Source organism: Pseudonaja textilis, chromosome 1, assembly GCF_049901715.1.
Source record: "Pseudonaja textilis isolate UNSWEBS1 chromosome 1, rPseTex1.2, whole genome shotgun sequence".
NCBI classification, from domain to species: domain Eukaryota; kingdom Metazoa; phylum Chordata; class Lepidosauria; order Squamata; family Elapidae; genus Pseudonaja; species Pseudonaja textilis.
In genome coordinates this window covers 22,817,437-22,827,854 of record NC_141990.1, presented here as the reverse complement: position 1 = coordinate 22,827,854, position 10,418 = coordinate 22,817,437, and the positions used below count along the sequence as shown (strand labels likewise).

At 40.3% G+C, this 10,418-nt stretch overlaps 2 protein-coding genes across 2 annotated transcripts; one reads left to right on the top strand and one right to left on the bottom strand.

Moving 5' to 3' along the window:
• The first annotated feature begins 1,479 nt into the window (after positions 1–1,479).
• On the top strand, positions 1,480–4,730 carry MED31 (mediator complex subunit 31). The gene is made up of 4 exons (XM_026708587.2): positions 1,480–1,576; positions 3,281–3,358; positions 3,838–3,934; positions 4,234–4,730. The coding sequence occupies exons 1-4, from the start codon at positions 1,567–1,569 to the stop codon at positions 4,433–4,435; spliced, it is 387 nt and encodes a 128-aa protein (XP_026564372.1). The 5' UTR covers positions 1,480–1,566; the 3' UTR covers positions 4,436–4,730.
• A 3,052-nt stretch (positions 4,731–7,782) lies between these two features.
• TXNDC17 (thioredoxin domain containing 17) lies at positions 7,783–10,401 on the bottom strand. Its single transcript, XM_026708588.2, has 4 exons — positions 10,254–10,401; positions 9,639–9,720; positions 8,471–8,546; positions 7,783–7,970 (listed from the first exon to the last, which is right to left on the bottom strand). Exons 1-4 carry the CDS (start codon positions 10,399–10,401, stop codon positions 7,902–7,904), a joined length of 375 nt encoding a protein of 124 aa, XP_026564373.1. The 3' UTR covers positions 7,783–7,901.
• Positions 10,402–10,418: the final 17 nt, after the last annotated feature.

Genomic DNA, 10,418 nt, shown 5'->3' with positions numbered 1-10,418 from the left:
CTTTTTTATAGCATGGTAAAATGTCCCCACATTTCCTGTATAAATTCAATGTAGCTTTTGCATATATATTTTTCCGGTGACATATATTAACATCTTTTTATAAAAATTCTCTTTAGGGTAATAATGTACATTTCAGCCATTTCAGCCATATATTCTCTCATTGTTCCATTTATATGTTGTAACCAAAAAAAAATAGTCCATTTTATCATACTTTCACTTGTTCTTCTGTTTCAAATTTCAGCAAATGTGAACGTTATACATTTTAGAAATAACATGTTCATTATTTGTGCACAGTTCTGTTTCAAACTCAAGTTTTACAATATTCAAAACTAAAAGTTGTTTTATTTACTTTAAATCTTTCTAGTAATTGTATGTAGGAAAACCATTAACAAGTATATCCTTCTAATGTCAAATCTTCTCTTGCATTCTTCTTCAGTAAAATCTAGCATCTCACCATAAGTTAACTACCGGTATTTATGTTTAATTTTAATCCTAACACTTTAATACAATTTGTAACATTCTTCCTCCAAAGATTAGGATAGCCCTGCTGGAAGGCTTTGAAGACCTGTGTTGGGGTCCTGAGTATGTCAAGGGCCTTGTTCCTGCTTATGTTAATACCAATGGATAATAATATCTGTTGGTTGCTATTTGTATTTAATTTGGTTTTTGTATTGTGTTTTAACTGTTTAAATTGTTTTTATGACTATTTGTTGTCCAGACTTACTGAATTGAGACGGCTGCCTAAACAAATGGAATGAGTAAATGAACAAACAAACATAGAGGTTTCTGAGGAAAAAGCAAGATAAAATTTAACATAGCAAAATGGAAGGCATTTTATACCTATCTTGATTATGATTTAAGTGTGCTCATGAGATGGTCTCCAATTGACAAAAATGACATTTTAAAAATATTTGTTAAAATACTATCATGAAAATCTTGTCACATTTACATAAAAGTTAAAATGTGTAAACAGCTGCAATTAAAGAATAAAAACTTGTAAGAATAACAAGTTCCCAATTTCTGCATTTTTAAAAAAAATGTGGATGCCAAGAGATTGAATTACTGATCAGGCTCATATATTATACAGAATTATAAATTAACTTCCATAACTACAAAATGTTAAATCATTACTGAGAAGCATCCAACATGCTAAACTAAAACTAACCTATATTATGGCTTAGCCTTAGCACAGGAATAGACTTAATATATCCAAGAACCATGATTTGAGAGTGGTTAGAAACATTTTATTCTATCATGAGGTTGCCTTGGGAATCCTTATGGTACAACAGAAATATATGTGAAGAGCCAGTGGGAATACTTCCATAAAATGCTTCTTTATCTAGCAAATGTGACCATTGCTTAAATAGAGAAAAAGGCTGTTTAAAAAAAAAATGCCCTCATGAGGCTAGATATCAGCTTTGACATCACTGTTGCCGTGGCAACGCGTCCTAACCGCTTCCGGGAATTTCCCAGAATGCACTGAGATGCGTTGGGAGGGCTTAAAAGAGCCGCCGCCGCCATCTTGGTGAATGGTGTAGTTGCGGTCGGAGTATTGTTTCCGCTACCATGGAGGCCGGTGAGTGGACGCGGGTCCGAGGAAAGAACGGGACGGGGAGGGGTGAGGGCTGTATTTCTTTTTTTCATAGTCCTCTAAACAAATAATTGTACCTTTTATATAATTGATATTAATTCAAAAGTCACTCCCATCGTATAAGTTCCTCTGTACAGAGAAGTAAATGAAACCAACGTAAAAAGCATGGCGGCTTCCTTGCTCTTGATACCGAATAGCCTCTTGCTTCAGCGATCGTAAAAGTAAATTAGGCGTGTCCTTGAAGGAGGAGGAATTGGCACTAAAATACCCCCAGAAGTTGCAGGCTCTGGGAGAGAACCTTGCCTTTGTGGATTACATGAGAGCAGCCACCCTCCCATCAGAGAGCCGCCGCATCTGTTGCTTCCTAGCAACTCATCATTCCTATGTATGTTGTAGTTCCAGATTTTGAAAGATCAAAACAGATATATAAAAAGTTTGCACATCATCTGTAAAACAGTTTCTTGGCTGTTCACAGACCTTAAAGACATGCCAAGTGACTGCTACTACTTCCTCTAGTCTAGAATTCATCCCACACATCTCACTAGTGTTTTGGAAATAATACAATCCTTGGTTGTATAAACAAAATAGAATCAAAATCATGTGAACTATTAGTACTGTTTTATAAAGCCTTAGTAAGACCACAGCTGGAATACTGCATCCGGTTTTAGTCACCACATTACAAAAGAGATGTTGAGACTTTGGAAAAAGTGCAGATTAATATGATTATAAAGGCCTGGAGACTAAAACATGAAGAATGGTTGCAGGATTTGGGTTTGGCTAGACTAGAGAAAAGAAGGACTAGGGGGGACATGATAGCAGTATTGTAGTATTTGAGAGGCTGCCACACAAAGGAGGGGGTCTATTTTTGAAAGCACCAGAAGGCAGGAAAGAAACAATGGAGGGAAACCAATCAAGGAGAGAAGCAACATGGAATTGAGGAGAAACTTGTGAGGACAATTAAGAGTGGAACAGCTTGCCTTCAGGGGGTGCTTCGTCACGAGGTTTTTAACAAGAGACTGGACAGTCATTTGAAATGATATAGGGCAGGGGTGTCAAACTTGCAGCGTCACATCATCACATGATATATTGTGACCTTTCCCCCTTTGTTAAACCAGGGGTGGGCATGGCCTTCATGTGACACATCTGGCCTGCGGGCTGCGAGTTTGACACCCCTGGTATAGGGTCTCCTGCTTGAGCAGGGGCTTGGATTAGAAGACCTCCAAGCTCCCTTCCAGCTGTATTTTGATTGATTGATTAATTGAAGTATAGATTGCAAAATTTCTTACTAAAGCCTATCTTAGGATATGTAGTCTGAAGTTAAATAAGTGACTTTATACAGTAAATAGCTAAAGGAAAACAGTATTGTTTTTATCAGATTACTGAGGAGCTTCCATTATAATAATTTTCCATGCTGGTTTTGTGGTATATACCTTTCATTTATTTTGAGTTTATTCAACAGTATAAGCAATATCTCATATGAATAATTCAGATTGACTTACATGTTGACTAGGATTTTCAAATGTTGCTATCAAGAGATATTGTGTATTTTCTGAGACTGATACAGGTTAAACCTTAAGAATCCCATGTTTTCAGTTTTTTTCTTAAGTAATATAAAAACTACTCATCAGCAGGTAATTAATGCATACAATATATATTGTATAATTCCACACTCCTTTATCTTTATCCCAGATGATACAGGAAATAGACTTCGTTTCCAACTAGAGCTGGAATTTGTGCAATGTCTGGCAAACCCTAATTACCTCAATTGTAAGTATCTAAAATATAATATAGATCAAGATCTCTTTACTGACTTCTTCAACCAGGCATCAAGAAATCTAGACAGAAAATTACAATACAAAATGTACAAAATGGAAAACAGTAAAGTATGTAGAAACTAATCAGAAATATATGAATGTGTATTCTTAAATAGACCCAAATTCATAGGCAAAATATTTTAAAGCCAATGTCAAAGATCATGGCTCATTGAACCTTGTTTGATTTGGCTAAAATCTATATGGTAGATTACAAATGAAAAAGAATGAATCAACAGGTTGAAGAATGAATTAACAAAGGTTAATATTAGAATTGTTTAAATCAGAAAGCTGGACGTTTGGTGAGGACTCGCTGTACTGTTTTGTAATGTTACATTGTGTGCCTTCATTGGAGAGTAACAATCTCCTTACAGATTGCTGTGAGGTTATGCAGAGAAAATCTATTTTAAGTAAATTTATTTTTGTATCTTTTAGTTCTTGCCCAGAGAGGATACTTCAAAGACAAAGCATTTGTAAATTATTTAAAATACTTGCTCTATTGGAAGGAACCAGAGTATGCCAAATACCTAAAGTAAGAATTATCATATTATCCCTTCTATATTAAATATATCTGGAGTTCATATAACGCATAGCATAAAACTATTTTTATGAAACACTTTAGTCCCCCTTCTTTTATGTAATTGAAAAATAGTATTAACGTGCATGTTTGTTTACTAAATATACTAGAAAACTGGCAATTTGCTTCAAATTGTGACTAAAATATTTTTCAATTCCTTTCTACTTGTAGAATTCCTTATTTGTTTTCAAGAGTACTAGTAACTTAGGAAAAGCATTAAAAAGTATCTTATAATATATTCTTGTATTATGAAGGTATCCCCAATGCCTGCATATGTTAGAACTGCTCCAATATGAACATTTTCGTAAGGAACTGGTCAATGCACAATGTGCAAAATTCATTGATGAGCAACAGATACTCCACTGGCAACACTATTCCCGCAAGCGGATGCGCCTCCAGCAGGCCCTTGCAGAACAGCAGCAGCAGCAACAGCAGAACAGCACTTCCGTCAAGTGAGCCATTAGACGCTACAAAAACTCCTTGCAAGGGCAGAGAAGGCATCTGTGGATTTAATCTGCGACATTGTTATCTGAAATGTCTTAGCATGGTCATGGTGTTAGTAAAACATTGTGGATGTTTCAACAGTTTCAGTTTGGAATTTCAGATTTGCCACAGACTAAACAAATGATTTCTTCAAGATGTAAGAGATTCTTCTCATATCCTCATTTAAAGGTGTAGATGTATTTCCTGATACTGTATAGCAGAAGAGTATTTTGGAACATTTACTGTGAAGTAAAAGTGGCTAAACATTTTTGTTGTATGCTAATTTGTGGGTTTTAGTAAATGGGGTTCTGGCTCTCTCTTAATCCATAGAAATTAGCTTTGTTATCTTAGATCCTGTGATTTGGGTGTAAAGCATCAGCAAATAACTGCAAAAGGTGGAAAAACTTGTTAACTATAGTTTACAGCATCACTCTTAGCGAGGCGACTTGAGGTTTACTGGGCAGCCACCTTTCATGGATAGTTTAAATAGCTGTCCTATACACTTTAGAGCAGCTGTGTCAAACTCACGTCATCACGTGACATATTGGGACTTTCCCCTTCACTAAACCAGGTGTGATGCATCCAGCCTTTGGGCTGGGAGTTTGACAGCCCTGCTTTAGAGGGTTGGACTAGATCAGGGGTGGGCAAACTACGGCCCGCGGGCCACATCTGGCCCGTTGGTCTGTCCAATCCGGCTCGCCCCTGAAAAAAAATCACTGGGCGTGGCGTATTGCCCTGCGCCACGTGGCCCCCAAAGCTGCAAAACAGTGCGGAGCACTCTCGAGGTAGGAAAGAAAAGAACTTTGCAAAGGCCTCGGCTGGGAGTTCGAAATCACCTTCGAGTGTGACCTCTCCGAAGGTGAGTCCCCGCCGATCCCCCTTTTTTTTCCAGGGCTTCCAGGCTTAAACTTTGCAAAGGCAAAGTTTGCAGGTGGGAGCGTCTTCCCGCCGAGGAGCGGGAAGGGTTCTGCCCGGCGGGCGGGTGGGCTGCTTGGAGCGGGCTGCTTGGAGCCACCTAAAGCTAGGCCGCTGCTGGTGGAGCCTTGCCCTGCCTTTTTGCCCCGTTTCCCGGCTCGGCGGTCCTGCTCGGGCGGCACTTTAAAAGCCCTCCTCCTCGTGTATGTGCCCGACGAGCCGTTCACCACGACGGCAGCTCCCAGCACCTGAGCAACTTCCCAGCAACTTGCGGTGTCCTTTTTCCTCGTGGGCGCTCGCGCCTGGCCCCGAGCCGCACGGTGGAGGGGAAACCAGGAGCGCCGTCGGGTCGCCTCCTCCAAGCAGCCCGCCCGCCCTCCGGGCAGAACCCTTCCCGCTCCTCGGCGGGAAGACGCTCCCGCCTGCAAACTTTGCCCGTGCAAAGTTTAAGCCTAGAAGCCCCGGAAACCCGAGCAACTTCCCGGCAACTTTCGGCTTCCTTTCAGCTTGCAGGTGCTCGCGTCTGGCCCCGAGCCGTGCGGCGGAGGGGAAGCCCGGTGTGCAACTTCCCAGCAACTTGCGGCGTCCTTTTTCCTTGTGGGCGCTCACGCCTGGCCCCGAGCCACGCGGCAGAGGGGAAGCCCGGAGTGCTGCCGGGTTGCCTCCTCCAACCAGCCCGCCCACCTGCCGGGCGGAACCCTTCCCACTCCTCGGCAGGAAGACGCTCCCGCCTTCAAACTTTGCCCGTGCAAAGTTTAAGCCTGGAAGCCCCGGAAACCCGAGCAACTTCCCAGCAACTTGCGGCTTCCTTTTTCCTCGCGGGCACTTGCGCCTGGCCCTGAGCCGCGTGGCAGAGGGGAAGCCCGGTGGGCGGGCGGGCTGCTTGGAGGAGGCGACCCGGCGGCGCTCCAGGTTTCCCCTCCGCTGCGCGGCTCGGGGCCAGGCGCGAGCACCTGCGAGTTGAAAGGAAGCTGAAAGTTGCCGGGAAGTTGCTCAGGTTTCCGGGGCTTCCAGGCTTAAACTTTGCACAGGCAAAGTTTGCAGGTGGGAGAGTCTTCCTGCTGAGAAGCGGGAAGGGTTCCGCCCGGTGGGCGGGCGGGCTGCTTGGAGGCAACCCAGCGGCGCTCCGGGTTTCCCCTCTACCGCGCAGCTCGGGGCCAGGCGTGAGCTCCTGCGAGTTGAAAGGAAGCCGAAAGTTGCTGGGAAGTTGCTCGGGTGCTGGGAGCCACCGTTGTGAGCGGCTCGTCGGGCGCGTACGTGAGGAAGGCTTTTAAAGTGCCGCCCGAACAGGACCGCCAAGCCGGGAAACGGGGCACCAAGGCAGGGCAAGGCTCCACCAGCAGCAGCCTAGCTTTAGGTGGGCTTGGATGCCCCTGAACGCGGTTTGCTGTTTGTTGTCTCCTGGGACTCGCGTTTGGAAAGCGTGGAAAGTAGTAGCAGGAGCAGCCGCGGTGTTATTTTTTTTTTTATATAATATATATATATGTTATATATATAATATATATATAATATATATATCTATATTATAAAGGGCCCATTATAAATGCAGCAAATTATATATATAATTTGCTGCATTTTATAATGGGCCCTTTATAATGGCCTTTTCCAAAATTGGTTCGGCCCTCAAACGCAGATCTGATTTTCCATGTGGCCCCCGACAGAAATTAATTGCCCACCCCTGGACTAGATGATCCTTGTAATCTTTTCCAACTCTACACTTAAAATAGGTATGTAGCATGCAGTGGAGAATTTCTTGGCTTTTAATCCTTGAATTGTAGATTGATAGGAAAATATATTTTAGATGATTTCCTGAACCTAACTTAAAGGAGACTTTGGTGAAATGTGCTAGTAACAGTTGGCAAATGGCAACTATTAGACCTGATAGTGATAATTTAAAGATCGATGTTTTACATCCAAACTATTGTCACTTTAGTAGTTCCATTTGTTAATTTCAGTGATTTTCTTTTGTGTTTAAAGTCTGCTTTATTATGTCTATTAAGCAAATAGCAGTTATTTTCTTACAACTAGTTACATCAGAATTCTAGTCCTCAGAAAACCCTTTTTCTAAGTCATTTTCTTGATCATTGTAAATGCGTAGAACAATTATACTTTCTCATCCTTGTCCTGGTATTACCTAAGTTTGGAAGTTCACTAAATATAATATATAGCTTCATTACTCAGAATAGTTAATATAAACTATTCTATGTAATGAAGTTATATAATTTACTCTTTGAAAGACATTCAACCGTCTTTATTGCAGTGGATGTTCATTTAAAATGTTTAAAATAGCAAATTACTCCAGAAGACTGAATTCTTTCTAAAATATATTTGCCTTAGACAGTGAAACTAAAGGAATCCAGCAAATGGGTTCATATGAACTAGTCACAGTTTCAATTGATATACAGTCCAGTTTTACAGTGATTTTATTTAAATTTATGGGCTTATAGATTAGCGTTTTATTCACTCGCAGTTTGACATGATTTAATCTAAAAGCACTTCCTCTGCTGATAATAGCTTCAATTACTTAGTCCTCTGTAAACAGCATTCGCACAAGGTTAGATTTAAAGCAATCTTCTTCCACCAGCTTCTGAGGCTGAAACAAAAATTAGGATATGTTACTGTTTTTCCAAGTATAATAGGAGATCCAAGTCCTTTGTAGAAATATTTCCTTCTATATACTGTTGTTATATTGCTAAGTAACATATTACATGGCTTATTTTTGGATACATTTTCCCAACTGTACTCTTTCTAGTTTTTCTAATATTCGCAAAATCCCTTTTTGGCTATCAGCTGGACTTCTAGAAGAAAATTATATCTGCTAAATTACTCAATTACTAGAGATGAGAAATAGTTTATCCATTAAGATACCAATGGCCTGACTTTGTTCAGAAAATAACTCTTTGGACGCTTGTGAGATTTATAGAGGATTAGATCATTTTTTTGCAAATATAATTTCTTTATAGGTTTGGCATTTTTAGTTGAGAGCAGTAAAGCCAGGATTTAAGAATAGAGAAGAAATTTGGCAATTCTGCTAAGTACTACAGGCTTTTAACCACATTGACTCTTTCCAAATTAGAAAATGTATATACTTACAGTTCCATATTTGAGAAGTGTAGGCACACCGGTTAACTTAAGATTCTTCTTGAATTCATTATTGGGATTTTTCCAGCTATGGAGAAAATAAAATGATTTTATATCTTACAATATACTTGAATATTGAAAGAAAACCATTTTTGTTAATATTTTGTGTGGAAAAACTCACACAAAATGGAAGCTGTCATATTTGACAGACAACTGAGAAAGGCCAACTTTTGGCAAAAGTAAATTACCCTTCATGTAATGCATCCAGACAGATGAGTACAATGCACTCAATCATCTTTTCAAACATTGCTGTGTTTCAGAAAAAAAACACCTTTTAGGTGGGGAAAAGCAAGATTTTGCGAATACAGAAGATGACTGCTATATGTGGAAATCATATGAAAATAAACTGCAGTCAGTTGTACAGTTGCGGTCTTAGATTCAAACAAGAATAACAGTTGGTTCAGAGTGCAGCTGTATAAAATCTGTGGGTATGTATCAGCATCATACTTCCAGATGCTGATCATCAGCTACAAAGCTCTACATGGCATAGGGCCTGGTTATTTTAGGGAGTGCCTTTTTCCAACTGTTTCTGTAAAATTCAAATGCAACAGAATAGGCATGCTCAGATACCATCTTTTAAGTAGTGCTATCTTATATAGTGTCTTCTTGGTTGGAGTACCTGTTTACAATTGGTTTTTAAATACTCATTCCATTTCTTTTTGTGTGCTGGCCAAGTGAGTGGAAAGACCTAGAAATTTATATAATACTTGGCAGATACAACCCATTTTATTGTAAACTGCCTAGAATCATGTAAAAGTGAGATGGGAAGCTGTATAAATAATCAAATTTCAGAGTTCAAAATGGTAAAGTTCAGCTGATAAGAGCAGATCTGGCAGAAAGCAAAGTATAAGCAGGAAATGATTGCAGAGGATCTGATCTAAGTAGTCAAATTGCACTTAAACTAAAGCCAGAATTTCTGCAACTTAGAAGTTCCTTTTTAAGTTTTTTGTTGAGGACATTTTGCACATGGAGATTTTTAAATATCTTTACTACATTGATCCTCATACAACCTGACAACAGACTAAATGTTACTATCGCTTTTATGAACCATATAAGCAATACTTATTTGGTTGGCTGAACCAAAGTAACTCTACCACCTTTCTCAAAATGTCTTACTTACTAGTCTCTGGGTCCTACTTGGCAGTAAATGAATATAGATCCATCTGGCAGGTTTGGGAGTTCAGCTCGTACAATGGGTTCAGCTAGGATTAAAAAAAAAGGTTTCCAATTAGACCTTTACAGAAGAAACACTAGTAATAAACAGGTCTTATGCTGCAACTTTCACCTCCATGCCCGCCTCTCCAACTTGTAGTACCCTCTCCCAGTTTCACTAGAACCTCCATTGAACTGGAACATCCAACACTGGAAGTTTTTAAGAGATTGGACAACCACTTGTTTGGAATGGTATAGTTTCCTGCCTGAGCAGGGGATTGGACTAGAAGACCTCCAAGGTCCCTTCCAACTCTTAAATCTTGTTCTGTGGTTTCCCAGTGATGCCTGTATATGTGCATGGACTAATAGACTTCGCATTTTAAATGCCTCAAAAGATACCAGACAACTTCTCAAGTAACCTTTTAAGGCAGTTCACAAACAACCTTATACAGAATAAATTAGAAATTAAAACCTAAGGAAGACCTTGTTGGTCAAAGCCCTTCGCAGCTTACATCTACGGTATCTGATTGCAGGGAAAAGGCGGTGGAGAAAGCCTTACGTAGAAATGATAGAGACGGCTTACCCTTAACACAATCTGGGCACCAACTAGTACCGCTGGCTGGATCCTTGTCACCGCTAAAATACGCAAATACTTGGCCTTGCTGTTGCTGTTCGCGGGCGACCCGAACGAACTCCTCGTATCCGTGCACCGAGATTTCTTCCCAACCCATGGTGGAATCACGTGCCT

Excerpts from the sequence above, each read along its gene's own strand:
- MED31 (XM_026708587.2), top strand. Across the intron at positions 3,359-3,837 it reads AAACCCTAATTACCTCAATT|TTCTTGCCCAGAGAGGATAC; the intron begins GTAAGTATCTAA and ends TGTATCTTTTAG. Across the intron at positions 3,935-4,233 it reads GAGTATGCCAAATACCTAAA|GTATCCCCAATGCCTGCATA; the intron begins GTAAGAATTATC and ends TGTATTATGAAG.
- TXNDC17 (XM_026708588.2), bottom strand. The coding sequence starts at position 10,401 with ATGGGTTGGGAAGAAATCTCGGTGCACGGATACGAGGAGTTCGTTCGG. Across the intron at positions 9,721-10,253 it reads GTGCCCAGATTGTGTTAAGG|CTGAACCCATTGTACGAGCT; the intron begins GTAAGCCGTCTC and ends TTTTAATCCTAG. Across the intron at positions 8,547-9,638 it reads CAAGTAGGACCCAGAGACTA|CTGGAAAAATCCCAATAATG; the intron begins GTAAGTAAGACA and ends TTTTCTCCATAG.